General features: G+C 42.6%; 1 protein-coding gene across 1 annotated transcript in view; it reads left to right on the top strand.

Annotated features, from left to right (window-relative positions):
* The window catches only part of NOTCH2 (notch 2), a gene marked incomplete at its 5' end in the record, with an annotated part of 128,595 nt that overhangs the window by 43,405 nt on the left and 58,968 nt on the right, over positions 1 to 26,222 (top strand). The window contains 6 exons of the mRNA XM_025192633.1: positions 11,699 to 11,932; positions 12,837 to 12,992; positions 15,561 to 15,749; positions 16,941 to 17,054; positions 18,415 to 18,528; positions 25,469 to 25,702. Coding sequence (XP_025048418.1) covers positions 11,699 to 11,932; positions 12,837 to 12,992; positions 15,561 to 15,749; positions 16,941 to 17,054; positions 18,415 to 18,528; positions 25,469 to 25,702 — 1,041 coding nt within the window. The remainder of the gene's footprint in view (positions 1 to 11,698; positions 11,933 to 12,836; positions 12,993 to 15,560; positions 15,750 to 16,940; positions 17,055 to 18,414; positions 18,529 to 25,468; positions 25,703 to 26,222) is intronic.

Here is a 26,222-nt window from a genome sequence, read left to right as displayed (position 1 = left end):
TTAATGCATTGGAAATGCCTTTCATTTGATCTGTTTCTTATAGAAATGGGTTTCAGTTTACTTGTATCAATCTGCTTGTTAATTTAATCCAAATTATATCCTTCTGGAAGGGAACACAAGGAGGATTCATTAAGATTAAAGTTTCCCATTGAGTTAAGAGTTCTCTGCTTTTGATTGTTCCAGATGAGCCTGATGATTTTGGAAATCGTTCTCATCTGCTCTGAGCCAGGATCACAAGATGGCAGCCTCTGGGTCTGGGATGCATGCCAGAGCCGCTTGTTTAAATGGGAATTGAACAAAAATGTGTTTTACCACCTCGGCAGTAGGTTTGGCCCTCACGCTTTCTTTTCATCCCTACCCTGTGGTTTAGATAGTGACAGCCACATGGTAGTTGTTTATAAAGGTCATCTGGGCTCTACCAGAGCCCTTTTCTCATGAACAAAATAAAATAATTCATATGCAATGCAATAGTGTATACCTCTTCATGCAAGAAACAACCGTGTTCAGGGAAAGTGTTATGTGCAAACAGATTGGGATGTAGCAGTGGAATCCACTAAGTAGCTTCATTTGAGGAAGGTAACTGAAGGAATCTTTTGCTGGAGATTAAAAATTCACAACTTCCAATGTATCTTCAGACCTTAGGGCCAGTGTATTCTGACTAAGAGTTGTGACTGTGGGGTATCCTCTTGAACTTTGTTGTCCAAAAGAATCTACTTCTGCAGAGCTTTCAGCAGGGATTTTCAAAGGAGCCAGCATGAGTTAAGTGTCCAATTCCCATTTAATTATAGTGGGATTTGGGCAACTTAACATGCTTTCCTCTGAAAATTCTAGACTTAAACTTCGGGCTGAAATGACTTTCAGACATGGCTTTTCTCGTCAAGAAAGAAAATAAACATCAAAGGACTAATGTCACATGTTTTACATAAGAGCTTATACTTTTTTATCATCTTTTAATTATTTTTTTTGCCAAATACCAATTTATTCAGCTTCTGTTGCAGAAACAGATACAGTAATGGTAATGGTTATATTGCTGGAGTAAAAAATTGGGCTACACACGAGGTAACTTTTCAGCTCCAAAGTAAAGTATGTTAAGCAATAAAGCCTTTAGATTTGTTGGATTTGAAAAGTGGCAGTGATGCTGGAATTGCAGAGTAATAAACATGTTTGTTTCTTAAATTGCCAAATATATTTTCTTCTAACTTCTAGCTTCTCAGAAAATTTAAATCCTTCTGTGACAGTGGTGGTGTATTTGTGACCCTCACTTTTTTTTTCCCCCCAGCTGATTCTGGCAGGCAAGGAGCACTTTCTTGAAAATGCTAGGAGCAGTCAGCACCTTTGCACTCATTTGTAGGGTCTGGACAGAGCCCTGGAAGAATCTAGTTCTTTGTCCCTGTCATATCTCTATGGGCTCAGCTGCCTGAATGAAAGGGGCAGGAAGGAGCGATGACTGCATTGCACACCGAGCTAGGCCATGCTAAGCCATGGGGAGCATGTTGCACATTCCAAAGGTAGAAGAGCAACAGCTCAAGCATGTGATTCTAGGTGACTTGACCAACATACATCCTGGAGGCTGCTATTCCCTTTGCAGCAGCATCTTCGAACAGTGTGTAGAGTAGCTTCCTATTCAAAGGGATTCTAAGTGCCTGCTGTAGTTAACAGGACATGCAGGGTGAATCGGGGTGCATCTTTATTTTCTGCTGGTTGCAAAATCCCAGTAGTGAGTCTTGATTAACCACTATTAAAACACATAACTTTAATATGTGAATTGGTCTGCTAGTAGAATAGATATCTTTACAGTTCAGAACACATTGTTTTCCTAGTGATCTTCCAGATTTAGAAGTACTCTTTTTGGTTGAATAACTCATGCAATCTCATGAGGAGCTGTGCTGTGCTGTCAACATTTGCATAAATTTGCTTTCAACACAAAGCAAGCTGGACTATCCAATCGTTAATCTGTATTGGTGGGTATATGCTCCAAGGTGACTAAGTGATATAAGAGAGTTCTGCTGACTTCTCATAGAGAGTTGATTATTGTCTTTGGTAATGACTGCAGGTAGATTGCTGTTTTAGCTTGAAAACATAGTAATTTTTAGTGTTATCTGTTATGTTTTGTCTTGCAGATCTCTCCACTTGCTAGGTCTTTCCCAACTTTACTCTGTTTTCTAAAGGAGGTGAAGAGAGAGGGGATGGACGAGATGAAGAGTGATTTAATGTGGTGATGTATTTCCTTTCCACCACTTCTCCATCACCCTCCCATCCCAAACCACTTCACCTACCACTGCCATGTCCAAACCACTCCATTATCCCACGCCACCAGTAACCATAATTCATTTTTCCTGCTCCTGTTATTGCTTCCATAGAGTCAGTCTGTAGCAGGTGATGTGTATAATCTCTAGATCAGCAGTCAGTAACATTTTCTAGTGGCAGGCTGGAACAATTCAGTTCAGAGCTGAGACAGGTCAGTGGTGGCCACTTCTCTGACCACCACTACTTCTTGCTGAAAACCCCCTGCTGCTGAAGCTCCACCCAGCTCCACAGGCTGGATCCAGTGGCTCTGTGGGCCTTAGGCTGCTAACTCCTTGTGTAGACTGAGCTGTTTTTGGGAAGGAGTTGACAGCTAGGGGGTATGTACAGGTTCTTCAAGCCCAACAGTTGAAGATGGAAGGTGTAAAATCTCTTATAGTCTTTCAGTTCCACTGCCTGCTTCCTAGCATAGTCATGAAACAATTTTTTTTTCTGTCAGCTTAGCTTAAAACAACTTCAGTTTCTATATGAACTACTTCAGTTCTTGAATTTGATACCAGAACATTTTCCCACTGGGTTTTCTCAAGATGGCAGATTTGTTGAAAAACCTGGAGTTTAGGAGACCTTTTTGTTGCCCCGCTTCTGAAGGACCTGAAAGGTATTTTGTGTCTTCAGGGGTGGGGGAAGCATTCTGCCAAGAGCTGTGTGATGCCTACAAGGTTCAGGATTCCATAGGGACCAAAAAAAAATTGTCTCTAGCACCTTTTCCTGCAAAAAAAACACAGCAAAACAAAAACTGTGGGGTACAGTGTGAACTGTGGAAGTCTCTTTCTAAAAAGGTCTCCCCAGATGTGATTTGGCTGCTATATCCCCTTTGAGGCAGGTGCCTAAATACTATCCCTGTGGCTGAAAGATGTAGCTGGAGTCATGGTTCCTTACAAAAAGTATTGAAAAAGGTTGTAAAGGTTCAGAATTGGAGGTGAGTTTTCTCATACTGAGATGCAGAGAAAACAAAGCAGGGATACAATATAGGGATTGCCATAATGGAGCAGACCCGTTTGATTTTTTTGTTGGGTCATCATCTTTCCTCAAGTGGTTCTCAGTGCTCCAGGAGAAGTTGCAAGAAACCCCATAATGGGCAGTGATGGTGGTGTCTGCACTACTGTGAAGGTTTTGACATATCAGCAGTAAAGACTGGTTTAAGACCTGAAAGGCAATGCTTTATCTTTTCTTTATGTTGCTAGCACCAGCTCTCATAACTCTGGATATTCTTATCCATATAAATGTTGCATTGCTCTTAGGAAAAGTCAGAATTCTCAGCCTCACCAACAAGTGGCAATAAATTCCAGAATTTTAATTATGCAGGTGACAGAGTGCTTCCTTTCTTTTCGGAGGCATAAGATCTAATGGGCCCTGCTTTTGGAGCTATCTCTACTGCTTTTTCCCAGGAAAGGGCTGTCTTAGCTGCTGCTTCATTTGCAGGTAATCCCATAGTCTTTCAGAAGTTGTGGAATTCTTGAGATTCTGTCTTCTTAGAAGCATTGTTGAGGAAGTTGGACAATTTTTCAGCATCCTGTATTTATTAGAGAGAAAGAGGTAGGTTGTTTTCTACCAATGAGAGCTTTGTGGAGTTAGCTAATGAGGCCTGCAGCCACCTTGACTCTCTCTTGGCCCTCCATCAGGAAAATCTGTTTTCTTGTACCAGAATCCCAGGAAGGAATTGGGTCTTTTTCACGTCTTGCAGTAGGCTCACTTGTAGATGCTGTTGCAAACGAGGATTCTACAGATAGGGAAGTGCCTTCAATTGGTAGGGACATTGGAAATGACTGTGCTAGGAAGAAGAGTTAATTCCTCGATGGCTTTAATTCTGCAGGCTGCCTGTTGTTACACATTTATTTCCAGATGTAACACTTTTGTGTTAGTGAAAGCCTTCCCTTTTCAGAAATCTGTTATACCAGAGATGTGTTGAAGACCTCTTGTCTCTGCAACTGGACGTAGTGGAAGTGGTGGTGACTGCAATATTATATGGCTCACGATTTTTTGTGGATGGAGATGCTCAATGCAAACTTCATAGAGGGCCGCTTTCCAATGGAGGGCTGTCACTAGTGAGATCCACTCTAAACCGTTATGATTTCTTAGCTTGTTTGTAAGCAGGAAACTGAACTGCCCGTATTGGTACTTGAGCAGATTAATGAATCATTGCTCAGCAAGAACGTGGGGTTCTCTGTTTTTCTTTTCAAATCTTTTTCGTTTTACTAAAGAAGCTTAATAATAAAGAAGCTTATGACCAAACCATGGAGGTTGCCCAGGTACAGCTGCATGTTGTGACCCTTGTTTTTGGGGAAAGTAATCTTGTTTATTTCTAAGGAGAAAAGTACAGGGAGTAACTTGGTTCCATGGTGTGCAAAACACACTTAACAGTTGAAGCTTGTTCCCTTTTTCAACTTCTAGTTTTTAGTTTTGAAATACCGCACGGCCTACCTGCTTCCTCTGCATAAGGTCACTTAGAGCCTGAGTCTGCAGTTCACTGACTTCCCTGGTTCTGCATATATCTTGGTCAGGTTAAAGTTAAATGTGGTTTCTTGTAGTAATTTGGGCTTCCCTTGCCCATCATGTTTCTCACATAGAATCATATGAGACATAATATTCAGGAGTTGTACAGCTCCCCCAAATTAGCATGTTTGAGTTCACAGCTTTGTCCAAGAGTTTGCATTCACCAATTCACATTGTTCTTAACTACAGATATAAAACATGTCTCATAAGTAGTTTTGGTTAAGAATCCAGTTTCAGAAACAGGCGTAGCTAGAGAAGCTCCATTGACTCCTTGGTGTAACCCATGATGCTGAAAATCTTTTCCTTGTTAGTTACTGCTGAGTTGTACACTTGAAAGGAATTAAATTGCAGCTTCATGAATGAAAGCTGTTGTATCTTCCACAAAATTTCTGTGCTTTTGGCATCCAGAATGAATCTTCCCAAGAATTTACAAATCAGTTAATTTCAGTTGAAATGTTATTTTAATGTGGTCCTTTAAGAAAGCTAACACACTGTTGAAGAACTTTTTGTGTTTCTAATGATGTCTGTTCAGGTTTAGCCTGTTCAGTTAGACACATTTGGCAGAGGTAAATCTTCAGTGGGTCAAGTGCTTGTTGGCCAAGAACCAACAAGGAGATGTTTTGAAAAAAATTCAGAATGAATGATTCCTGTAATAAGAAAGCTTGTCGACAGATTCTGAAGAGCAATCTTTGGAGAGACTTAAGACAATAAAATTAAACAGGTTTGAAGCCATATGTTGCCTGACATCTTCCTTGGGAGTATAGGGCTTGTTTCCATGGAGAGCAATGGGAAGCAGCGGCTGTCTGTAAGGGCAGCCTGTGGCCCTAGACCCATTAAGGAGAATAGGTGATGGTAGCCACTTTCAGAGGTTATCCTTGGGTTTCTCTGAAGCTTTGTGCTAGTCTCTGAAGGAGAAGCTTTAAGTCATGAAGACTTCATTGCAAAAATGTCCAGTAATCCAGTAATGCCCCACTCTTTCAAAAACCATAAGATTTTTAAAAAGATGCTTCTGGGTTTTTATTTGCCTTCTGTTATTTGACCCTTTTTGGTAAAGGTGACATTCAACCTTTTTCTTTTTTCTCCTTTAAAAAGTTTCTAACTATTATGATTAAATGGAAATTTAGATTCTTATACATTCACATGAGACCAGGAACTGGGTCTTTAGTATGTCAGCTCTTGGCATTTTACCCTTTATCTTGTGATGTTTGGGAACCCTAATTCTTAAAATATCTTCTCAAAAGCTTCTTCTTGCCGTGATCAAGTGGGAAGGCAGAAGAGGAAACCAAGGAAGTGTGTGCAGGAAAACGTTAGAGGGGTGAAGGAAGGGAAAAGGGAATCTGTATAGGAAAGGGAGGAGAGTAGGAAGGAGGGAGAAACTGCAGTTTATACTCCCTTCATCTGCTTTGTGGTATTCTGGTGAAGTCAAGAAGCTTTATGTTTAGTTTAACTGGTCATTGTGCTGTGTTTGCCTTGTGTCGCTCTCAAATCCGGGTGAGTACCTGAATCTGAATCCTACTTCAAATCAGGAAGGATTTAAGTAAGGATGATGCAGAATTTCTTCAAACTGTTAAAATGCTCAGTAATAAAAGAGGAGCATTGCATTCATTTGGTTCCTTATTTATACATTATTTGAAAATGAGGAAATGCCAAAAACAATAAAAAAACAAAGCAAAACAAAAACCTGTATTAAGATAGAGCTACAGTTGAGAACATATATTTCCACAGTGCGCATCCCAATTAATTACTGGTAATAGACCCCAAAAGGAGCAACTTGAAATCAGGAAATTTGGAGTGAACGTGAACTGTAAGTAGCTCAAAAGCATTTTTATCATCCTGAAGAACATAGTAAAAAATGCCCAAAGAACCTTATCTCTATACTGTAGGGCCACTAATATGTCTTTCAAATATCAGTGTAATTTAGTCAAGGACCAACACCATTAAAATGCCTTATAATATGCACAGTTATTTCATGGTTGTAGCAGGGCACCAAGATGTGCCTGCTGCTTTAAGGAGCAGAAGCAGCCTGGCCAGGCTGCTCAGAAGGCTAGGCAGAGCTACACAGCTGCAGGTTTCATAGTTTCATAGTTGGTAGGGTCGGAAGGGACCTGAGTAGATCATCAAGTCCAACCCCCTGCCATGGCAGGAAAGAGTACTGGGCGATGGCCTAATAGGGTAATTGGCCCGCATCTGCAGGTGATCAGTTGACCAGGAGAAAGCAGGACCCTGGGGGACACATAAGCCTAGGGCTGGAGCTAGCAGGAACACTCTCTTTGGCAACTGCCGAGTAAAGGAGACTCTGACCAAGTGAGCTACCTGAGACTAGGTGCTGCCTACAAGAACAGTGAGGATCCAGGGGCCTAAGGTACCCAGGCTAAGATATGTGTTGTTTTAAGGGTGGAAGTAAAGAGACAGAACACAGTCACCATAAGTGTTGTTATGCTGCAGCCCAGGGCTTGTATTTGTGTTACGGTTTATTCTGATGGACCGGGATGAGGCTATAAGGGGAGGTTTGGAAGCCTCATTAGTGCTCGGAGAAAGGGGCACACAATCTGGGCAGAGCCCAACGATGAGTGTGGGAAGCTGGGCACCAGGGAGAGAGAGGCAGGGAGCTGGGCACCAGAGAACTTCGTTCCTGAGTGGTGTAGAGACACAAGAGCCCGGAGGGCTTAGCGCAAAGGGGTTGCATAGAGATGATAACAACAGTATAACACCTGCGAGGCTCGGGACACGATAAAAGGGGAGGTTGGAGTCATGTGGTACGCCATGGGTACTGGGGCATTAAGAGGGCAGCCTCTTGCCTAAAACCATCTATTTATTTTCATTAGATTAAGGTGTGGCAGGTGAGGTAGGTGGGTGGACTGCCCATGACAGGTGGGCAGGCCGACCTAAAGACTGGCCTTGGGATGGCCCCTGTCACAGTGGTATTCTACAGGGGAGTATAATGTGTGTAACAGATTCAGAGTCAAATCACAGGCACATCTTCTGCACTAAAGGGGCTTTTCTTTACAGTCCCCCAGATGAGCATTTCAAAGCATTGCTAAAGACTGTGCCATTTTCTAAGGAAACCTCTGGAAAATCTAGTGGACATGCAGGAAGAAATAATCCATCTTTGGTTGAAGTGTAATAATCAGTTAGCATTCAGGAGGAAGGCTGTTTTTGGAGAAGGCGTAGCATTTTTAGTTGTGAGGGGCCACTCTAGACCTGAGACTGCTGTTGCTTTTAGGAATCTCTCATTTACTCTGGCTCTGCTCAGAGGGATGGTGTAGGATATTACAGGGTAAGTGAGGATTTTGCAGAACAATTCCCTCTCTGTGAACAGATGTTCCTTGAAGACAGCGTAGTACTGGGCCACCTCTAGGGCTGGAAGAGATTAATTTTCCTAGTAACAAAATGGCTGCAGGCATTTAGTTATGGCCATGACTGAATACGGAAGTTGGTTGTATTATTGTTTTTTGTGGTACAAACATGTTTATTAAAAACTGGTTTTGGAACGTTGGCTTAAGTTGTTGGTAAGTTGATGATGTCAACTGTAAAGCTAACAGACAAGTGACTTAGAATAGTGCAAGAATGCATGTTTGCCTTGCAATGCATGAATCATCACTCAGAAGACAATAACAATACTTGCAACCTGAGTATAATTACTCAGGTAAGGTTTTTCTTAAATGTTCCCCCCCAAATACTGCTTTTTCCTCCACAAATTTAATAACCTGGATTCCTTGGTGGTGTCCCATATTCAGCATATCCGTGTGGAAGCTAAAGTCTTAATATTTTAGGTCATCTGTTTCTCTCATGATTCAGAGGCAATAACTTAAACACAACAGTGCCTTTTATGTAAACATTAATTGTTTTATCAAGGGTATTCATTGTTCCCTTCACTGTTCAGGGGAAAATCTGGGGCAGGCAGGATTAAAGACAACAAGGAGCTCTCATTTTAAGTATATTAGGAACAAAAAGATATCCTTAAACATGGTGTATATTAGAGGTAAATGACAACATTTATTAATGATGATGCAGAACATTTAAGTATAGCTGTTCCCTGTCAAAGATGACAGAAGCCAGCAGCTGTAGGACCCAGGGGGAGATGGAAGCAGGACTGAGCAGCAGTAAGGCCAGCCTGGCCTGGCCTGGCCTGGTGCCTGCCCCCCACCCCCGGAGTCAGAAGCCCGTGCCTAGCAGAGGGTTCTGGCCTGAGACTCTGGGACTGTTCCTGTCTCCCAGTGCCGGAGATAAATTGAGATAGAGGGGAGGAGGGAGGCAGGGGAGGACTGCAGGTGATCACTTCAGTCCTCGGGGCCCTTCCGGGCTGGGCCAGCTCCTGCAGTTTTGGCGATTTATAGCTGGGAACCATGTGGTTGCCCGCTGGCCACTCTGCTGTCGGGGGTGAGTGGGGAAATGGATGTGGAAGGTGGGGGGAAGGGGCAGCAAGCAGGCGTGTAGAGTGCAGCAGCAGCAGCAGCTAGGTGGGAGTGCAAAGCCCATGCCGGTGTCCTGGGGCCAGCGCCGGCAGGGCGTCAGGAGCACGGGGCTGGGCCAGCAGAGTCTCTCTAGAGCCAGGCTGGTTTCCCCCTCTCCCTTCTGGCGCAGTCCAACCTGGCTCCATAGAGCCTGTACCAGCCCATGGCCCACCCTGGTTCCCCGCTGGCACTTGCCCTGGTGTGGGCGCTGTGCTCCTGCTCAGCTGTCACTGTGCTCTGCGCACCCACTTGCTGCCACTCCTTTGCTGCCTGGTGCAGCCATTTCCCAGCTTTCCTGCCTGTAGCTGCTGCCACTCTGGCACCATGTGGTTCCTGTCTGTAGCACCGAACTGCAGGAGTCAACAGGAACTAGCCTGGCCCCCACGATTCTCGGCTGGCTCTGTGCGGTGCTGGCCAGGCTGGGCTGCTTTCTTTTGTGTCCCGTGCTCTCGGCTGTACAGCTGGGACATGGTGCTGGAGTGGTGAGTTGGAGGGGGGGGGGGGGATGGGAAAGCAGCGTGAGAAGGGCAGCTGTGGCAGATGGAGGGGAAAGTGGTGATGAGCAGGGGCATGGGGCCTGCACTGATGCCCTGGGGCCAAGAGCGCAGGATGGAGGAGCACTGGTCGGGGCTCTGCCTGCAGTGTGGGGGAAGGGAGGGCACAGGCTCTGGGCAGACCCTCCCCCCCTCATGCGTGCCTCAGTGTTCCCCAGCCATCCTTGCCATCCTTGCCCCACACACTCGCATCCTCCCACCAACCCCATACCCAACACATCCACACACACCCGCATGCTCCCCTACCCCACATACACACCCACACCTATTCCTTCCCCCACGTACCCTACACAAACGCATGTAAATCAGGACACAAGTTTTTTTTTTTTTAAATGAAATTAATGAATGTTGTAGTACGTTTGATTTTTAGAATATAATTTGGTATTTTTCTAATTCCAAGATGGCAAGCCCCCTTGCTGAAAGGAGTACTTCCGGGGGGCAAGGGGAGGGACTTCTGGTGGGAAAGGGTAGGGGTTAGGGGGTGGGACTTCCAGTTCGAAGATGGCAACCAAAGGGGTGGGGCACCTGTCAAGGGGTGGGGCTACCCTTGCGGCCTTCAATGGCTTGCCAAAACTTGGGAAGCGGCCCTGCATCCGAAATAATTTCCCATCCCTGTCCTAATCCATTAATAACTGAGGAGGTACATTAAACAGTCTCAAGATAGATGCTTTTAAATCAGCTTTCCTAGGCAGTTTGCAACCAAGAGTTAAAAAAGAGTTTGCTGAGATCATTTCTGACCTGCCAATGTTCGTTTTGAATTTTGAGGAGGCACTTGATTCCAGTGCGTATGGATAGTTTTACAGAAGGAAAACCCTTGATGCCAAAGAACTTTCGATCTAATGGAGATAGTTATAAAAAAAAATCCATGGTTAGAAGTTGAAACCAGATGAATTAAAATGAAAAAGGATGTGTACATTTTTACCAGTGCAGGGTAAAAACCTCTGGAACAAGCTATTGAGGAAGCAGCCGATTCTTCACCTGTTGATATCTGCAGATCGGAATTAGGTGCTTGTCTGGAAGAGTATGCTGTTGGTCAAATATCTGCTGTAGGTCTCAGTGGAGGGGTAATTGTGAAAAGTAATGGCCTTTGACTTGGAGGAAGGTCAGGCTACTAGACAGACTGGTGGTCCTTTCTGCCTTCAGCTGCATGAATCTGGATTATGCTGTGAATCAACTACATACTCAACTTCTTTTTATTCCAAATCTTTTCAATCACTGAAACATTTTTCAGGAAGTAGTTACTCATTTTTAAATATGTATTAAAAAGGTACCATTAGCTGTTACTTGTAGAAATGCCTATGGATTAAAAAACATAGGAGATTTTAGAAACAGGAGCCTTTATGGGACTTATCTCAAGACCTGATTTAGCTGTAAACTTGTATATTTATAAAAGCGTTCACTTCTGTTGGCATTGGCCAATGTGCACTTTGGATACTGATGATGGTTTCAGCTGCTTTCTCTTGCAGGACTTTGCTTTTTTCTCATTCTGGCTGTTTTTTTACCCTCAACTGGCCTTTTCTTCCTGCTTGATTCTAATTTACTTAGGCTGCTCTTAGCTCTGCAAAGGTGTCTTTGTGATCCTTCTGCCTCTTGCACTTTGTCTCTTCGGATGTATGCTGATTTCCCCACTCCCCCATCGCTCAGTCTCCATGGTTCAGCTCTTTCTTTATGATCACATGTTAATGAGCTTCACCACGTGGCTTAGTACATGATTACACATTTTTGAAGTTCTGAGGCTCGTGCTGCATACAGCACATGATCTAGAATAAAGAATCTGAGTCTAGACTTTAGCTTCAGTGTTCCCCTCCATTTAGAGCCATCCTGTGCAAGATTTTTCCCTTTGTGTGTCTTTGCGAATGCAGTTCTGTTAATTTTGTTCCTTTTTCCTTTCAGGTCAGTTCTGTACTGAGGATGTGGATGAATGTCAGCTGCAGCCCAATGCCTGTCAAAATGGAGGTACCTGCACCAACCACAATGGCGGCTATGCCTGCGTCTGTGTCAACGGCTGGAGTGGGGATGATTGCAGTAAGAATATTGATGACTGTCTTACGGCTTCCTGTGCCAATGGATCTACTTGCATTGATCGTGTGGCTTCATTTGCATGCATTTGTCCAGAAGGAAAGGCAGGTAAGGATGAAACAGGCTCAAAGTTTGGGGTTGCTGCTGCTGTCACAAGTGCTAACAAAGCAGAAAGAACTTCCTAAAATGTACCTTAAAAAAAAAACAACCGAGTGTTTCCAGTTGTTTGCCAGTGCACCCAACTGGTGGAAAGATTTTTGTGCAGACAAAGAGAGAGCTACTTGACTAACCTGGACTGAAACCTCCAGTAGCCTGAGAGAGAGAGAGTGAGGTGAGTAAGCTATGGGCCTCTTCAATAACTGTGCTTCTCTCTTCCTACCCCTCCTTCCCCCCAAGATTAAAGTGGGGGAACTGAGGTATATATATTAAAGTGGGGGAGCTGAGGAATGTTGATTACTCCCCCATAAAGCTGTAACGCTGCCCTTGCGGCCACAGCAGGGAATTGCCTCCTGATATAGATTACAAACTAAGAGTACTAAATCTTCACAGGAACCACGCTGGTATGTGGAGGGTGAGTAGCCCTTGGCTGTGGTGAGGACTGAGTTGCGTGTGTGTGTGTGTGTGTGTGTGTGGGTGTGTGTGTGTGTGTGTGTGTGTGAGCTGACAGCCCCGTAGTAGTTGGCGTGAGGAAAGAGAAGCTGACTGGGAAATGCTGCTCCCTGCTAAAGCTTTTGGTAACTAAGCTGTTACTGAACTCTAGGAGTTCTGGAAACCCTTTGTAACCACGTATAAATATATCCAAATTATGCTGTAGTGTGCATGGTGAGAATCCTAATGGCAACTTGTTAGCAAAACAACATCTCCCAAAGCTCTGGTCATGTTCTGGCATGGAAAGTTGGACCTCCATCAAAAGATCAGTTTGGAGAACACAAGCATGTAGAGTGCAGTTTGATTTAGATTTTATTTTTCTTGTTGGTCAGCTTATTAGTGTGACATCCATTTGTGTTTGTAGGCCTCCTGTGTCATCTGGATGATGCATGTGTTAGCAACCCCTGCCAGAAGGAAGCTCTATGTGATACCAACCCTATGAATGGACACTATATCTGCACTTGTCCCCAAGGCTACAAAGGAGCTGACTGTACTGAAGATGTAGATGAGTGTGCTATGGGTAAGTTTCTAGTCAAAGTTTGCATTTACTAACAATGGATTTTCTACATCGCAGACTTGGGGGAAGGGATAGGAATAGCTTATCGAAGTACTTGGGTTAGGTGACGACACAAAGGTAAGGTGGTGTCCTGAACGTTATTCCATCATTTTAAAGCTCTAATTATTTCTAAGCGCTTCACTGATAATACAATCTCACCACAACTCCATAAGAAGGCAAGAGCTTCCTATTCTTTAATGGAAACTAAGATGGAGATTGTGCCAGGCCCAGGGGGTGAAAGCCATCAGTCAGGATCACACACTTAGGGCATTTATAGACGTATTCCATGATGGGGTGTGGCACTTTAATTAGTGAGCTGCACTAATGAAAAGTGCCCACGTATCAAGTGTATCAGTGTCTCCATCCGTTGAAAAATGGTGGTGGGGGAACAAACTTTAGTTTAAAGTACCCCACTGCCATTTTTCGGGATGGTGATACGCATATGCCAGGGCTGCTGGAGTACGGAAATTTCCATGCTCCAGCAGCCTTGATTAATCGAGTCTGCTCCATTGCACTGGACATACAGCACATCAGAGCAGCCTTTCTGCACATCTATAGGAGCCCCCAAATACCAGATTATGAAAGCGCCATCTAGCTGGTGTCCTTTCTGGCCCAAGCTAGTACCAGTTACTTCAGGAAAAGGTCCAAGAAACCCTGCAGTAATTAAGCACAGGATATTTTCCAAGCAGAAGGTTACAGTTAACTTTCAGAGCATTCACCTTTGTTTACAAAACTCCTGGGTTGTCTTCTGTCCTCTTCAGCTTTGGTTATTCATTTTAGCCATGAAGCTATCCAACCCTTTTTACTACCTTTAATCTCATGGCTTCAAATATAACTTGAAGTAGCGAGTTCCCTGGCCTAACTATAGTAAATGGAAAGTGTGTAACCTTTTAACAATTTGGTGTATACCGTCTCTGCATTTCATTGAATATCTGTTGCTTTTGTTGTGCACTATGTTTTTGTGTTTTGAGATCAAGCAAAGAAGACCCCAACAAACTTCCGTGCCACTAATTAATTGTGGGCCTTTATCATATTCCCTTTTCTCTGTTTCCTTGTATGATTTTCAGTCTCTTAATAAGAATTTTTCCATTCCTCAGACAATCCCAGTACTACTTGGAATGCTCTCTAATTCTGCAATCTCCTTCTAGAGGAGGATTGCCAAAATAATGTACCAGATTTCAGGTAGTGTGGCATACCTTTTAACTTATGGCAAGATTTCCATTCTTTATGAATTCCTAATAAACCCCAGTACTGTCTTCAGGGAATCTGATTAGATTCATTCTTCATAAAGACTCTTGCCTGGCTGATGTAATCTTCGAAGAATTTATAGAATCTGAACACATGAAAGAATTTAACAGGCAAGGTTCTTGAATATTTTGTCAGTTAGTGGGGAAATGTCTGATGCGTAGAAAGGCTACAGATAGAGAAGATCACTTGCTGTAGAGATGAGTGAGTTTCCTTGCATAATGATTCTAGAGATGCAGCTCAGAATAACAGAGAAACCTGTATGAGAGTCCTACCCACCCTTATGAGCCAATTCTGACCTTTAAGTAAGTGTGCTAAAAAGACCCAAAATATATTGATGATGAATCATCTTTACCTTTATTAAAAAGCATCAAATCACTATACTTTTAGTCCCTTTGAGTACCTTTTTAAGAAGCTTCTTAATATTTCTTGTCTATATTGAGTGTTTTCCCTTCCTCCATGATGTGGACTTGCTGGCCAAATGGCTTGGGTACAGGACTGTGTCAGGGTCTTCTGAGTTTTTTTAATGGATTCCAATATGAATTTGCCCAAATTACTTTACCAGGCTCCTGGCTCATTTTATTTTTTCCAGTACTCAAAGAACTGTAATGAGAAGTCATTATTCTCATTGGAATCATCTGAAGATACCATCTGCTTTATGTCTGTGCAGCTCAAATCCTGCTGTTTCTCTGCCATAGTAACTTAAACATTTTAGCTAATCTGCTCTTTCTCTTATGCTTTTGCTGCATTTCAAGTGCCTGTTTGTGTTACATATCTTGCCTTTCGATTATCTTTCCTTGAATGCATTGGTTACTTTTTCCAAGCTGAATCTCCTGTTATTTCCTCACCTTAACTTATTTCCAAGGTCAATCTGACTACGATATGGGTAGCAAAGGCCACATGGGCTAAGGGTCATTGCGCTGGCCTCTGTGCTGAAGCAAGCAGGCAAGTTGAAGAGATGATTTAAAGCCTCCTATCCAAAATAAGCTTACGTTTTCAGATCTCTGGTCAGAGCTGCTGTCAGTGCCCCTGCAGGACCCTTGGAAGTGGGGAGAACATCAGAATGCTCTTCTGACTGTATGACGGTACTTGGGAGATTTTTCTTCCTATCTATAAGAAGCTGGAGGCTGCTACATTTTTTCCCAATGCCACAGAAAGGGCAGTAGCCATCTCCTGTTAGGCAGTAGAGATCTTGTCTCAAGCAGTGGTGATACAAGAAAGGATGGGATTATTGGTGGTGTCGAGACCATCATGAGCGGAAGAGTAGTAAATGAATGTCTCTTACAGCAAACAGTAATCCGTGTGAACATGCTGGGAAATGTGTGAATACTGAAGGCTCCTTCCACTGTGAGTGTCTGAAGGGATACACAGGACCACGCTGTGAAATGGACATTAATGAGTGTCATTCCAATCCATGTCAAAATGATGCCACTTGCCTGGATAAAATCGGAGGATTCACATGTCTGTGTATGCCAGGTAAAGCGAGTTTCCCAAGAATTTCTAACAAGGATGGGAAAGATCAGAAATGTGAGGGCATAAAATGATTAAAGCAGTTTAGAAATGGAAGATGTGTGTGTGATGGGGTGCCTAAAGACCAGGCTGGAGAGTTTGCTGTGCACACACCAGTCTCAAAGGTTTGCTGGTATGTGAGTGGAGGAAAAACAGGTAGGAGAGGAGGAGAAGCAGGAACCTGACAGTAAATGTGTTAATGAACATATAGATTTGTTATTCATTGTTTAATGAGATGTACAGAAGTGATTTGTTTTAAAGTTAGCAGAAACCGTGTTTGAGTGAGTGAGTAAGTTCTCAACTGTGTGTTTTTATATTGTTGTTTGGGAAAATTCCCAGGGCATTGTCAAGTCTTGTTTTATATATTCCCAAGTAAAGGGGTTTTCAGTACTTTGGGCAGCTAGTCAACAGACTTATAGATCTCACTGTTTAAAAAATATTCCATGTTTTGAAATCCTTAACTTTATAGAATTTGCCATATAAATAATGCAAGTGGCCCGTGTTGTTAGTCTACTGTTTTCCCTTCTTGTCATGACCAATGCTTGATGTTTCCTTTAAAAAAACATAAAGAAAGAAAGAAAAAGATGTTTTTGGCCAGTTGACAGCCTTATACTAATATGGATGAAGAATTCTGATCCGTGCAGCTGGTCAGTTGGCATCCAGAAGTATAGAGTGAATTTACCCTAGCCTAGGAAGTCCAGGACCAGTGTCTTCCATTGTTTCCAAAGTTATTCATCCCCTCTAAGGCCCCTTCCCCCATCATACCCGTATTTAACCCTTTACAAATATGCTTGGTCTTGTGGCATAACTTATTGACACCGTCATTTTCTACATTAGTGAGATGTGGCATTGATTTTTAGCAGTACGAGAGACCCTCACCATTCATGGGGGATATGTTCTCAAACACTGTGCCCCTGGCGGCTGGGGATGGGGTATGGCTGCACTGGTGGTGGCGGGAGCCCGGTGGTGGCAAGCGTGGAGCTTTCGAGGAGCTCCTATAAGTGTATTTAAGATGCGGGTCTGGCATTCGCAAATATTTGAAACTGCAAATGCTAACCTGCGAATAGCGAGGGTTTCCTGTAGAATAAGGGGAGGCCAACAAACTGGGTACTTTTTGGAGCCCTTTTGTCACCCCCTGTAATCTGTTGTCTTTTTCAGGGTTTAAAGGCATGCACTGTGAACTGGAGATCAATGAATGCCTTAGTAGTCCCTGTGTGAACAATGGAGAGTGTCTGGATAAGGTCAATCACTTTTTGTGCAAATGCCCACCTGGTAAGTTCTCCCGTCCTGCATCTGTTCTGTGCATCTGTCTACAAAGGCCTAACATTCTATAAGGAAGGGCAGAGTGCAAGCATGTGTAGGGTTTACTGACTTAGCAAGTCCCAGTACAGCACCCAACTTCAGACTCATCCAAGGAAAACAGTAGTGATTCACTGTAATGCCTGATGAATACGCGTAGGTCTGTACTCAGTTGAAGTGATGCAGCACTGGGACTATGTACTTAATTACACATGTTAAGACTAAACACCTAGCCTCAAAGGTGTAGGTGGCACCTGCTGTTTCACTTGTTAAGAACATTGGGGTGAATTACAGTCCAATCTTTGTAGATATATTTAAAAAAAAAAAAAAGAGAAATCCTTGAGAGAGGCAAGGATTTTTTGGGTGATTTTTATTGGACCACCTTCATGGTTGGAATAGTTTTGGCCCATTTTCAGGCTTTACATTTTATTTTCCTCCAGGTTTGAGGACTAAGCTTTTCTCCCCTGTAGCATAGGCAGGGGGCTCAGCACTCCTGTCTAGAAAGGAGAGGCTGCTCTTGAACAAAGGGACCAGCACCAGGTGTCAGGTCTAGTGTCTTGCAAGCCACTGGGAGGGGGGCAAAAGTTAAATGTTTTTCCTTCTCAAAAATTGCTTATCTTGACACATGTTCAGTCTCTAGCCCCTTTGTGTGGTGATGAGTTCTTGGGCCTGCCAATGGAATTGTCCAATTTTTCCCTTGGTCCCAAACCATTCTTGAATCTTCACTGCCCTTCCTTGGTACTCGGGTCCCATTATTTCTGAGTCTCTTACCATAACTGACCTTGATACCGCTCCTTAGTTATAAAGTATTGTGAAGTATAGTTCTGTGTTGTGCGGTAAATCCTAAGTTGTTGGAATACTCTCTTACTAAAGGCTGTAGTAAGAGATGCATCATTTCCTCATGCTGTGTTACTTGCTTTGACTGTCAGAAATTTTCCTCTGTTTCTTTTTTGCCAGTGACATCTCATTTTCCCAAGAGTACTAACATGAAGAGTCTTTGCTCTTCCCTCGTTATGCTCCTGTTGCCCCTGGCCAGTCCTTTTATGAGTATCATTAAAATTGTTCCTGCCTCTTTGACTTGTAGGGCAGAAAGTTCGTATTGGTTGGTTGTTTGCTGGGCCAGAAACCAACCAGTTGAGAGACCAGAGTGGAACTAAGGGTGCAATCCAACCTAGATTCACCAAATAATAATGGGGCAGTTCTTAAGAGTTAGTAAAGAATCCTTGGCAATGATCTGTTAGCCAGAGTCCTGCCTGGATCTCTTTGAGCAGCAAGAAGGAACAACAACTCCTCCTTGAGTTGCTTCAGTATTTTGTTTCCTTTTCACTTTCAGGTTTTACTGGAGCCGTGTGCCAGATTGACATCGATGACTGCTCCAGCACACCTTGCCTAAATGGAGCAAAGTGCATTGATCATCCCAATGGCTACGAGTGCCAGTGTGCCACAGGTTAGCCTCTACACAGCTTCTCATATTCTGGCAACTATTGTGGATGCTAGAGAAGAGGGCTGGGGGAAGGAGGGGGAAGTGTCAGCTGTATGCTATCTGTGAAATACTGTTTTTCATGAAGCTTGCTACCAAGCCTTTTGCAGCAGAGAACAGCACTGAATATCACTTAGGTAAAGTAAACCTTCTGGTTTATGACTGCAGCTGGCTGGAGTCTTAGCTTTGCTCTTTGTCTCATGACTTATTTTCCATGAGGGGAGAATGTCTCCTGTACTAGCTGGTGTTGTGGTGTTTTTCATTCAGGGATCCTGGGTGGGGGGGATGGAGTCCTTTTTCTAGGACTGCAGCCTAGGTGTAAGTGAAAGAACTGGCAACCAAAGACGAAGAAATGAGTCATGAATGCTACACTACATTCCTTCCTGCCTGTTTACTTCCTGACTACTTAAGTCTTCCATTTCCCACTCTTTTAGCCACATCAAGAGCCATAAGTGTGCACAATGCTGTAAAATTTGACCCCTCAGAAAATGCATTATGCAATTAATGGTCAACTGCCAAAATTTTGGCTCTTAAATGATTGGCCCAACATCACGTAGGAGCTCCTACTCAGCAGGGCCAAGGATACACCTGACTTTCTGGGTGGCATTCAGCCCTTGGGTTGCATGGGCAATTTTTAACCTAGTACTTCACAACTCACTTGTAGTACTTTTAGGATTTCTTTTGGAATGCTTGATATAGTCACTTCAGACTAAAGGAGGCAGGCCTTTAGAGCTATCTAAGGAAAGGTTTAGTTCTGTGATTGTGAACCAGTTTAGCTGAATGAGGCTTAGTGGTTTATACTTAATGGCTGCTGAGGTGGGTAATGATGCCCCCCTGTTATCACTTTACTGAAGGTTTTGAGACAAGGTGTGCTTTAGAAGTGAAGAATGAGTTGTCTGAGGCAGAGGATTAGTCAGGAAGGCTCACTTTTGTTCTGTTCCAGACTTTGCTACTTATTTCCTTCACAGTTTCCCAATCTGTAAAATTTAATGGTGTTCAAATGCGTCACAAAGAGCTTTATTCACTAATAGTTTGCTAAGTCCATGAGGAAGGCACAGTGTAAGCCCTGAATAACCCTAAGTGAAGTTTGTATTTTTTGACAGTGGACTAAAGATTTACTTGCAAATATACACAAAGGATTTAGAAAGTCTGTCTGTAAAAAAGGGCTGGATTAACCCCCAGAGCTGCCTTTGTCTAAGATGAGAACTCTAAGGCTGGATGGATTCACATGAGTTTCCTCTTATTTCTAGCAGAGCATTTAAATAATCTAATTCTGTTTAGTAGCTGTTCAAGATGTAATAATGTGTCTAGTCGAGATAATTTATTCTGTGCTGTTCAAAATGCAGAGGTACACCTGGAGGAAAAAAAAAAGCTTACAGTTCTAAAAGTTCAAGAGAACTGAAATGTCTAATTTAAGATAAGACTCTAATTTCTCCCTTTTCTATTCTTTCCTTTCCTTGGTCCTGATATTTATACTGGGCATGCCCTTCTATTCCCAGAGGAAGGGAAGTAGTAGAGGGTGTCAAGGGTAGTCTAATACCATGTTTTTCCATAGGGATTGTGTTGACCATAAAGTCTTTGGGATAAGGTCCATGTTTTTTCTGTATATTTGTACAGCACCTACCACATGACTTCTATAAGAAGCATCCAAATTTGCCAAAATGGCATTTGGCTTTATTGGGGACAGTTCATAGACAGTTTTAGAATAGAAAGGCTAATGCACAGCATATTAGGACAATCCTTAAACGATGAAACAAATTGCTGAGAGCTGTAGTATATTTTCTGTTGCATCAAGACCTTATATCAAGGCTAGATGTCATTCTGTAAGATGTTTTCTAGGTAACTTGCCTGTTACCACACTCAGTATAGGAATCATTGGTTGGAACTGCATAGCTTGTTACACAGGAAGGCCAGGTGAATTGTTCTGCTGTCTTCTGGCCCTCACATCTATGCATCTAATACAAGTTAATGACTGACTAGAAAGCAATCACATATCCAGATTCCCTTGGAGAAATAGTTGAGTGAAACTCAGGTGTTACAAATTACCATGACTGGTTATGTCAGAAAGATAGGTTCTCCAGAGTAAATTTAATTCAGAGGTCAGTGTCCCAAAAGAGGCTGAATAGAAGATGGCTATCATAATAAAAAAATTACTATACATTTATTAGAAATGGGTGCTATAGTTCTGGTGTTTTCTGGTAAAGGAAACTTTTCCTCTGTTTTAACAGAATATACATGAAAAAATTCCTATAATGTGGACCTGATGCATGGAAATCTCTCTCATACACTATTTTTGATGGTAGTGAACATTTATTATAACTATTTAGATGTGACATTTACTTTGAGAATAATTCCAGGTGCTAGGAGGCACCTCTTCAGTGACACACTTGTCAAAATGTTCTTAACTGAGATGGTGGCAGGTTCTAAAATGTCTGTTACTGTCCTGGCCTGCATTTTAAAGCTGAATGATTCCCTCTGTCCAGATAAGTTCCCTGTGAAATAGTGATACAGATTAGGGTATTTTTTCTTAGAGGAAGTTTTAAAATATAGAGTGGAATGACTGGAATCAGGAGAGGATGAGTAGTTGTTTTCAGGTTTCCCTTTAGATAATTCAATGTGACAGACTCCTGTCAGGGAAAAGGAAAAGCCTAGGTTTTTTTTGTTGTTTTTTTTTTTTAACTTGGAAGCAGTATGTCTGCCTCAACCTGGTGTGTGGTCCAAGAAATTTTTGCTTAGTGAAGAGGGGGAACTTTTGTTTCTGAATCCTTTGCAAAATCTGCTGGAAGCATGAAGAATCCGGTGCCAATAATATAGGGTCACCTCACTCCAGTGGTGATAAGCAAAGAAGCAACAATGGACAATGGTGCATTACTAAAAGGAGTGCCAGGAAAAGACAGAGCTAAATCCAACTGCTGAATTAGCGCGTGGTTTGCCCCCAGACTCCCCCATAGGGAGTTTGGGGGCATGGAAATAGGTTTGAAGGCAACCAAATGTACATAAAGGTGACATGGTGATGTCTTAGAACTGCTAGCTCTAAATATCTCTGGTGTGGGACATCTACATCTTAACAATGCATTAATGAATCTTGCCTTTTAAACCAAGGTTAAAATATTTGCTTGTCTTGTTTTCTGTCATTGAATGAGAGAAATCTATTGTGTTGCTAGACTGAATTGTTATATTGCTGGTTGGCATTCTAAGTAATAAATTGTTAACTCATTATTAAAATGGGTCAGACACAAGAAAGCATTGGCTGAATATATTCGGTGTGTTGTTCTCTTCAATATTGGTTAAATAATACTGTATTTACTTGAATATAAGACAGCCCCCCAATAATTAGCTTGTGTATGGAAAATGTATAAATTAGTTAAGTTTTCCAGGTATAGAACCTAATTATTGGAGGCTTGCCTTGCATTTGTCCCCTTCCCTTTGCTACAGTAAGGAAAATAAATCTGGGGAGTCAGGTAGCCCCTTTCCCTCTGCTCCCACTCCTAACTTCCCCCTCCAGACGCTTCTCACCTCCTTACTGTCAGACCATACTCTCCCTGGGTACATGGAAGTGAGGGGAAAATTTGAAAAATCTGACCTAGAAATAATATATATTTTATAGTAATTTGCATTTAGGCAAATTACTACAGGTACCCATAGGCTTAGTTTATCCAGAATTGATGCATTTTACCTTTTTTGAAACTGCTTCAAATTTTAGCACAGGTACTCCATAAACACACTTTTAGAACATGTGTAGACGAAACGAGGGGCATATGTGAATGACACTTTAAAGCGGGTTAAATGCTTTTGCACCACTTTAATGGTGTTGGTGTTTGCATGTGTTGGCAGCGTATTGGACACTAATTTCAGCCGTTCTAGCACATTCGGCAGTGTAATGCGCCTTAAATGACTTTGGGGAGCAGCAAACTAAAACACCTCCAAGGAGTTTTAGTTTGCTGCCCTACAGCCATGGAGCGAAGCACCGCAGGCAGCCTGGCAGCAGCCCAGGAAGGCAGGCTCCACCAAAGTGGGTGGGGAGAAATGGCAAACCTCATTTCTCCCCTCACCCCCTCCCCACCCTGAGCCTGCCTGCCTGCATGAGCTGCACGCCTGCCATATTTAAAACCGTGGCTTTCACTTCCCTACTGATCAGGCGTGAGCAGTCGGGGGGGGCACAGCAGCTCCTTTTATTTTGTAGGTTCCCCCATGTGCCCCTCCTCCCCTTGCTAATCACTCCTGATTAGTGGGGAGGTGAAAACCACTATTTTAAATATGGTGCTATTTTTGCCTCCTGGTCAGCTAGTAACAGTGTGGCTGCTAGGGTCCCTTGGCCAGTCAGCAGAGAGTAGCAAAAATGATGCCATATTTAAAACTGCGATTTTTGCATCCCTGCCAGTCGGGAGCAAGCGGTGAGCAGTGGGGCCTCTCTGCCTATCCGTGGTGGGGGGTGGTGCACAGGGGAACCTGCAAGATTAAAGGAGTCACAGCACACCCCACTCCTGCTTTGCATTTGGTAGGTCCCTAACTATATGGTAAATCATATGCCAACTTTATGGAAATGGCAGACTCCTCCCTAGCTTGCTCTGACAGCCATACAGCTGAGGGCAAGCAAAACTCAGGGGCATCCAAACCCCATTGCCTCCAGGCATGGGATTGCACATTGAATGCCTGCCAAAGGATTTGGAAGCATCTGAAGCCCCAGGCGGGGGTGGAGGATGCTCGCTGGTAGTAGGGTCACATATGGTTCTTGGCTAACTCATGGATTTGGAATTGATTTGGCTGATTTGACTTGGAACATGAAAAATTTTCCCTTTAAAAAAATAATTAAAAAAAAAATTGTGGTAATGGGGGCTGGTTTTGCATTTTCCCCCTAGCTGCTCCTTGGCCTTTTGGCTAGGAGCAAGCAAGACTAGGGGGCATCTGAACTCTGTGGCTTCCAGGCCTTGTGCTACCAAAACAAAAAAAAAAACAACTCCTGTCAGTATGTTTGCAGAATATGGGCTATGTGTTTTGTAGTCATGCTTAGTGTAGGCAGTCGGTTTCCATTACTGAGCACATGCTACTTTAGGCAGCAGTTTAATGATAGACAATGTATTTAATAAGGTTTCCCTGTATGTGAATACAAGATGAGGGGCTTTTTTCTCCATGCTGATTGATGGGGGGTGAACTTCATCTTGTATTTGAGTTATATAGTATATTTATTAAAAGGGAACTGACTGCTATGAAGCTAGATGAAAGGTACAAACTACTGGACCACATGCAGTTCTCCTGCTTTTTGCCTTTTCTTTCAATTCCTGACATTACTTGACTTCTCTTTCTCCATTCATAGCTCATGTCCCTTCTCTCCCTCTCTAGGCCTGTACACATTTCTTTCCTGCACAATGTGATATCTGCCTTTCTTTCTTTTCTTCTAAATATAATTTTATATATGACTTTTCTAACTTGCCCTGCCTCTCCTACTTCAGTTTTCGTATCTATCCTTTCATGTGCACATTCACAGAGCTTGGAAATAATAGTGAACTAGCCACAAATCAGTATTTAAAAAGGGGAGGCGGTTGCCCATTTACAAATCCCAGTTGCCCACTAGGATTTCTGCTAGGATGCTGTCCCTAAACCTTACTGATGGGCTCAGTTTGTGTTGGCATTCAATCTTTGAAGCTTGTAGCCCCTCCTTCCCATTTCATTACTAGAAGGCGGAGGGAGCATTTTTCATTCCCTGGGGCTCCCACCACGGAACCACTTGACTGAAAGATTTTCCTACTTTCACCATCCTCTACTTTGCCCCCATTCCAGTGGCTATTTCAGGAATCCTCTGCTTTTCTTATTCCTTTCCCAATCTTCTGTTTAGTCCTTTCTGTGAATAGCATCTGCTGTTGCTTCTCATGTTCAGAATTTAGCGTGAAACTGGTCAGATTCTTCTTGGTTTCTGTGCTGCCCACCCGGGAGGCTCTGTTGAGCCTTCATTCTGCTTCAGCTTGGACAACTCTGAATATCTGCAGAGACATGGGAGTCACCTGCCTGCAGCCTTTGGCAAGAGAGCATTCTGTCGTTTTACAATTGATTGAGCTTTGGAACATTCAAAAGGCTTTTTCAGCTGCAAAAACAGAACGCTTTTTTGACCTAAACCTTTAAATTCTGCAGAAAGTCTCACTTTGTAAGGCCTGTGTATTAATTTATTATAATAAAAATAGTAAAGTCTACTGGGTGTAGAAATTCCAAAATCTACTGTCTTTTTCCACCAAAAGAACCATAAAAGCTACTTACATATGGGGTAGACCCATGATGGTATCCCTTTCAGCCTTGAACTTTGTCTTACCTTTGTTTTAATTTTGTGCATGCAAGATAAATAGTCATAATTTTTTTTTCAGTGCAGTGTTTATTTTGGGTTTTTTTAGGGCAGTTATCCAAGGAAAGGGTTTACAGGGCTATTTTATTCTCCCTGGTGGATTTTGTACAGCAATAGTTGTTCAGTGTCTTTGTCTGCAGTTTTCAACTTGTATCCAGGTGTCAACTCATGCTGGTTTGACTTATCAGAACACTTAAACACGGAGTATCTGAAGGAAAGATAGTGCCTTCAGTTATTTCGATACAGGTGTGAATAAAAAGGTTTGATGGTCAGGGGTACATTTTCCTCTGGTTTGTCTGAAATGAATGCATTTCAGGTAGTTCTCTCTGGAAAGATTTTCCATCCATCATCTTCTGTAGTATTCTGTGCTGTGCATGCTGTGGCTTTGTCTGCTGGTGTCCATGTTTAGGGGAGAGATTATATACCCAGCCAGTGTTTTCTGTTCCATGTACAGTTTTACTGGGGGGGAGTGTTCCTGTTATGATGAACGCCATATTTTTGTTTGATTCTCAATGCAGATTCCATCATAACATCTGTTAGCCTCTAAATGTCTCCTGTTGATTTGTTTCCTTTTAGGTTTTACTGGCATCTTGTGTGAGGAAAATATAAATAATTGTGATCCTGACCCTTGCCACTATGGTGAATGCCAAGATGGTATTGATTCATACACATGTGTCTGCAATCCTGGATACATGGGTGCCATTTGTAGTGAACAGATTGATGAATGTTACAGCAATCCCTGCCTTAATCAAGGACGCTGCATTGACTTGGTGAATGGTTACCAATGCAACTGTTTACCAGGCACATCAGGTACATAAGGGATAGGACTGTAGGGTAGATAAAAATGAAGATTTCAGAAACTATTTCAAAAGTTATGGTTTAGTCAGAAAAGATCTGTATATACATGTATCTGTCTCTTTTCTGTTACCTGTTTTATAGTTTTAAACTTCCAAAGTGCTTGTTTCTTTCAACTAATTTGCCAGCTGTTAGCAGAAAGTATCTAGGTAAAATAAGAAATTCTAAGAAGTTTCACACCTAAAATGATTATTTGTGGTGAAAAAGGGTGAGTTCAGGGTGCCACTATTGCCTTTTAAGTGGAAAAGCATTGAATGTAAAATTGATAAGCAAATAGCACATGCTGTATTCACAGCTGTAGTCTCCTCCTGATGCATTGACCTTCAGGTCAAGAAATCTGAAATATTCCAGCCAGGCTATGCATCCTGTCAGGGTTTAATGTGCATGATTCTTGAGTCACTTAAATTCCACACTTGAGAGACCAAATTTTGATGTAGGATGTCAGCTTCTGTTTTCAAAAAAAAAAAAAAAAAAA

The sequence above is a fragment of the Alligator sinensis genome, unplaced genomic scaffold (assembly GCF_000455745.1).
Source record: "Alligator sinensis unplaced genomic scaffold, ASM45574v1 scaffold647_1, whole genome shotgun sequence".
NCBI lineage: Eukaryota > Metazoa > Chordata > Crocodylia > Alligatoridae > Alligator > Alligator sinensis.
This window is presented reverse-complemented; position numbering and strand designations above follow the sequence as displayed.